The sequence below is a fragment of the Phragmites australis genome, chromosome 23, assembly GCF_958298935.1.
Source record: "Phragmites australis chromosome 23, lpPhrAust1.1, whole genome shotgun sequence".
NCBI classification, from domain to species: domain Eukaryota; kingdom Viridiplantae; phylum Streptophyta; class Magnoliopsida; order Poales; family Poaceae; genus Phragmites; species Phragmites australis.
This window is the reverse complement of record NC_084943.1, coordinates 10,314,877-10,320,746: the sequence shown is the minus strand read 5'-3', so window position 1 is coordinate 10,320,746 and position 5,870 is coordinate 10,314,877. Positions and strand designations below refer to the sequence as shown.

General features: G+C 42.0%; 1 protein-coding gene across 1 annotated transcript; it reads right to left on the bottom strand.

Moving 5' to 3' along the window:
* Positions 1–322: 322 nt before the first annotated feature.
* On the bottom strand, positions 323–3,325 carry LOC133905976 (uncharacterized). The gene is made up of 5 exons (XM_062347793.1): positions 2,292–3,325; positions 1,875–2,022; positions 1,156–1,400; positions 890–1,071; positions 323–421 (listed from the first exon to the last, which is right to left on the bottom strand). Exons 1-5 carry the CDS (start codon positions 3,211–3,213, stop codon positions 323–325), a joined length of 1,596 nt encoding a protein of 531 aa, XP_062203777.1. The 5' UTR covers positions 3,214–3,325.
* Positions 3,326–5,870: the final 2,545 nt, after the last annotated feature.

Sequence of the window (5,870 nt, the reverse complement as noted above, 5' to 3'; positions counted from 1 at the left end):
TTCCCCTTCCTGGCATCGCTGATTGGCCATTGTACCTGACCTCGACGTCGCCGTCCCCATCACTAACGCCGCCATCCCCAGAGCCTCGGCATCCCTGTCCCGGAGGCAGTCATCCCCGTCCCGAAGGCCACCATCCCCGTCCCAAATGCCACCGCCCCCAGAGCCCCATCATCCCCATCCCGAAGGCCACCATTCCCATCCCCGACGCCGTCGCTCCTAGAGCCTTGTCATCCCCATCCTGGAGGCTACTATCGCCATCCCCGTCCTCGATGTCACCATTCCGTCCCCGACGCCACTGTCCCTGTCCCCGATATCGCCATCCCTAGAGCCCCGCTGTGCCCATCCCGGAGGCGAAGGTAAATCCCCGGCCCTCCTTCCTCCCTCCTTTAGTGATGCTCCGTTTGCTCTGTGGTAAAAACACCTGCATTGACCATATGGAATGTAAGTTGCAATCTTTGCACAAGAAACAGAGTCAGTTTACAAATTGTTCAACAATGCAGTTTTCAGTTATACACTTTACTAGAGTATACATTTGCATGATTCCATGGGGTAAGATTAGATGCAAGGCCGGTCCTGAGAATTTTTGGGCCCGGTGCGAAATTAAACATAGGGCCCTAAATATATTTGAGTTGTTACCGAAAAAAATTTAAATTGAATCAAAAACAATATTTATATGGAATACTTCAAACATATTACCTTAAAAATTTCTTCGGATATTTCTAGATGCGAAGTCATTGATGATTGTATCAATATCAATCTCATCCAATAATTTCTTCTCAATGCATAAAGTTGCCAAACCGTTTAATCTTTCTTGTGACATTGTAGACCTCAAATGGTTCTTCAATAATTTCAACTTTGAAAAGCTTCTTTTGGCAGATGCCACAGTCACTGGTACAGTAAATAAGATCCGATAAGCAACAGAAATATTAGGATAACAATCTGCATTTCTGACAAACTCAAAAATCTCCATGGCAGACATTGGTCTATCTGGTAAAGTCAACTGCATAACACTTAACTCAGAAATGAGATCATTTAACTCAACATCAGATGAACCCTTTAGAGAGAAAGTTTCTGCAAATTTAGTGCAACGGTCTTTTAGTTCAATACCATCCAATGACTTCAAGATTGTTGAACTCATTAAAAACCCAAATATACTTTTGAATTCTTGGAGTTCTTCAAATCTAGTTTTCAATGAAGTGATTGCCACATCAACCATAACAAAAAAGTAATCAACTTCAAAAGCCCTCTCAGCTTGCAAATTTGCTTCATTATAATCAGTTTCATCAAACTGTTTCTTCCTAATAGAACGACGCTTTACTGGAAATGATGCCTCTACACCCATTTCAGATGCAATATCTTTGGCTATGATCAGACTAGAAGCAAATCCTTCATTTCTATAGCTGTGAAAGTAATTCATTATGCCTTCAATTTGCTATAAGGTAGACTCAATGCACATGGACGGTGATTGCAACTTCTTACTCACAGTGTTAACAGCAAATAAAATGTCATGCCAAATAACCATACCAAGTATAAATTCAAAGTTGCCAAGCACTTCAAATAAATTTTTTGCATCGCTCTTATCCTTGGGATCAGTATCATCAGCTTCCCTTAAATTTAACAAAGCTGACCTTAGCTCAGGAGCTTGATACCTAATTGGTTTTACACTTTTGATTCGACTCTCCCAACGAGTATTGCACAACGATTTCACAGTTAAACTTGGAATATGCTCGAGCAAAACTTTCCATCTTTTGGTAGAAGCAGAAAACAATACATATATCCGTTGCACAATTCCAAAAAATGAAATAGCTTTAGCACATGATTTAGCCATGTCACAAAGAGTAAGATTAAGACTGTGGCAAGCACATGGCATATACAAAGCTCTTCGATTAATATCAAGCAATCGTCTTTGCACCCCCTTGTGTTTTCCTTTCATGTTAGAGCCGTTATCATAACCTTGACCCCTAATATCATCAATATTAAGACCAAAAGACTTGATAGAATCAATCAATACATTGAAAAGTCCTGAACCAGATGTATCATCCACCATCAAGAAACCCAAAAAAACTCCTCTAATTTTATTTTGCCATCGGACATATTAACACATCGAACCAACAAACTCATTTGCTCTTGATGACTCACATCTGGGGTACAATCTAGGATAATGGAGAAATATTTTGCTGCTTTCACGATCTTTACGATAGAATTTGTAATATCAGAAGCCAAAAGAGAGACCAACTCATTCTGAATTTTATGACTAAGATAATGATAATGAATCTCATTATTTTGAATACGTCTAAGATGGTCTTGCATCACCAAGTCAAATTCTGCAACCATCTCAACACAAGCTAAGAAATTGCCATTATGATCATTATAGAGTTGCTCATTGGATCCTCTAAAAGCCAAATTACGTTTACCAAGAAATTTGACAATGGTAATTATTCTTAGTAAAACTTGTCTTATACGTTCTTTCTCCTTTGTGATTTGCTGTTGTAAATCTTTGTCAATTGTTTCACTTTTCCTCAATCTAGCTCTCAATTCATTCCAAGAGGTCATGTTGGTAATATGCTCGACACTAACTTCATGTTCTTTTAGCCTCTCACTAATATGCCTCCAATCTCTAAATCCATCACGCCCCAATGAACTCTTGCAATTTCTAGAATTGAAAATCTTACAACTAAAGCAAAACACTCTATCAACATGCTTCGAATACACTAACCATTTTCTGTCATGAACCTCCCCATTGCTCATTTTTCTAGAGAAATGAGCATACGAAAAATGTCTTGAGTTGTCATCTAAAGGGAATAAAATATTTTCTTCTCTTATAGGCCCCTTCTCCACTAATATGTCCCTAGCTTTGTTATCAAGATTATCCCAATTTCTTGGATCATAAATATCCGTAGTAAAAACCGGTTGCTCATCAACACTAGCAGATTTTGTAGCAGATGAATTAAATATATTGTCATGACCACTTACATTGTTATCATCCTCATTGATGTCAACATTGTCTTTTGCAGGGGTAGGACCTTGGTCGTCATCGTTCACATTAGTTTGTTCCTCCACAGCAACTATCGCCCACTCATCTGGGTTTCGTGAACTGCCCGTATTACTCCTTAAGAATTTGTCCATTGCCCCCTTCTGTGATTCTATTAACTCATCCACTTGTTTTCTCTTTTTCCTTTTTTCGCTACCTGATGCGTACTTTCTCAATGACATGATACCTAGGACGAACTGATAATTAAAAAAATTAACATGTTAGTGGTTGAACTCATATAAATTACAAAGTTACAAAACTAAAAAAATGAGTTTAATTGAAATTAACCTTAAATCTGCTGGCTGTTGCTCTGTTTCTGTCGCCTGTCTCACTGTCTGCGTGACTGCGTTTGAGTTTTGACGTGAGGAACGATAGAACGGAGTGGCTCTGTGGCTGCAGGCAGCAGGCCTGACCACCTGAGTGGCTGACTCCACCGGAGTACCGGACCCGGACTCGCTGAGACTGAGAGCCTGAGAGCTGAGAGTGGCACTGCCGGCCTGCCGCACCCGCACTGCAATCTGGCACGCAGGCCTGGGCGGACGGCGGACGCAGACCAGCTGACCAGGGCGGGCACCGGGGTCAGGGCGCGGCCGCGCGGTGCAGACCGCAGACGACGGTCGGCGGACTGCGGACGGACCAGGGCGCGGACCGCAGACCGTAGACGGCAGACGGCGGACGGCGGACTCACGGGCACCGGCCACCGGGCGGACTTGGACGGTGGACGGCGGACCAGAGGCCAGAGTGGGCACCGGGCGGACGGCGGACTCAAGCGGTCCTTCTCCTTCGGCGCCTCGGCGGACAACGGTTCGGAATCGGGAATCGGGAATCGGGACTTCTGTCTTCGGGCGTTCGGCGGATTCACGGGCACCGGCCACCGGGCGGACGCGGACGGCGGACGGCGGACAGGGCCCGGGCGGACGGCGGACTCAGGCGGTCCTTCTCCTTCGGCGCCTCGGCGGACGACGGTTCGGGAATCGGGACTTCGATCTTTCTTCGGGCGTTCGGCGGACGGGACGGCGCACGGGCACGACGGCTCGGTTCGAGGCTTCGGCGGCTCGGTGTTGCGTGACGCGTCGGCGCTATGGGATAATGGGATTTGCAGGCTGCAGTCGGGCCGTTGGGGGCCCCTGCGAGTTGGGGGCCCGGCGCGGCCGCACTGCCCGCCCCCCCCCCCCCCCAGGGCCGGCCCTGATTAGATGAAGGTGATGCTCTCTTAGAAAAGTGTGACAATGGCAACTAAGGATAATTGAAAGATACAAATGTGAAATTCAGATATGTTTCCTTTGTGCATGTTGTATCTACAGATGACGTGAAGCTTGGATCATGCATAATTTCATTGTTTTCAGAAATGTAAGAAGTGCAGGCTGTTAGGCACAACTCAGTTATATCAAAAATTTAAAATAATCTGTGGATATAGTTCATATAAATTCTAGGGAGTATGAAACGGTTTGGTGAAAGATACTTAAGTCAAAATTAGTGTCTTTGATTGATGATTGCAACTTCTATAAATCTGGTGACGAAATTATTGTCTATTTAGTGAACCTAGCCAAAGAGCAAGTTGTATGATCCCTTACGAACCTTTAGCTATTAGTTGTTCTGAACTAAAGATCTGACAATTAAATAATTTGATTTTACCAGAGTCTATTTGCATGAACCAATTACTGAAATTGTTTTTTTCTCATTAAAACAGTTAGATTGCAACGAGTTGGCTTCAGCAATAAATTGACACGGGAATATGGTTGCAAGAACTGGCATGCATATGTGTTGGATTATCATTTGGGTAAATAAAAAAATCATGTATACATGCTACGTTAATGTGCCTTAGAAGTAGTAAATTGTAGTTACCACCTTTAAGTTTCATGACTAATATTCTAATGCTTTGCTCAAATCCTTATTCTATCTGGATTATGCCGTAACAAGAAATGATGCTTAGCTTAGATTCATTGTTACATGTTACAGATATGCTTCTCTATTTCTCAGTGAAATTTATAATTTCTTTTACTTTTACTAGATTCATCCGCCTGTTTAGTTTTGCATTGTCTATTTTTTTTTCTTTTTTGCAATCCCATTGTTTGTTTTCGTTCTTTGTTTGCATACTAGATGGACGTGTTTACTTTTACAAGGGCGAAAAACCAACCCACGCTGATATTGAATTTCCTTTTGGCTCTAAGTGTTACAAAAAGGTCCAATTTTGGTGACATTTGCTGTGATTGTTTTTATGCGATTGTTGTGATGGTCATGTAATGCAAAATTTAGAAAAAATATTTATCAAACTATATATGCACTCTTTGAAAAGATGTTCTTAGCTAATTTGAATAATGAAAATAGTTTTCAAATATCGCCATGATGCTAGAGATAAACACTCCCTTTATTTCCTTTTGTAATGCAGACACATTTCAAATTATAATTTTGTAATATTTCACCAACAAATATCCTAAAACGGAGTAGATTTTATGGTAAAAATGGTACAACTGGATTCATGTTTGAAGTTCCTATCACAATAATTTTGTAGTTAGGAACAATATTGTTGGACCAAGAGATCATCTTGCCCCAGAAAGTACAGTGAGAGTTTCTTCTAAGGAGGAGACTCAAGCTTGGAGACGAAGTTTGAGAGGAAGGAATACCATAAATGTATTGATAGTAAAAATAGGGACTGGGCTAGGACAAGTATCACAAGAAGACTTGTGATACTGCTTTTCCATGCTATCTTGAGCGGGCTCTTTTTCTTGACCTCCTTTTTCAGGTGACCCTGACCCCCTATTTATAACACAGTACATAACTTAGTATACAAGTTATCACGATGTACAAATAACTAGGACCTGACTGAATTACTAAGTCT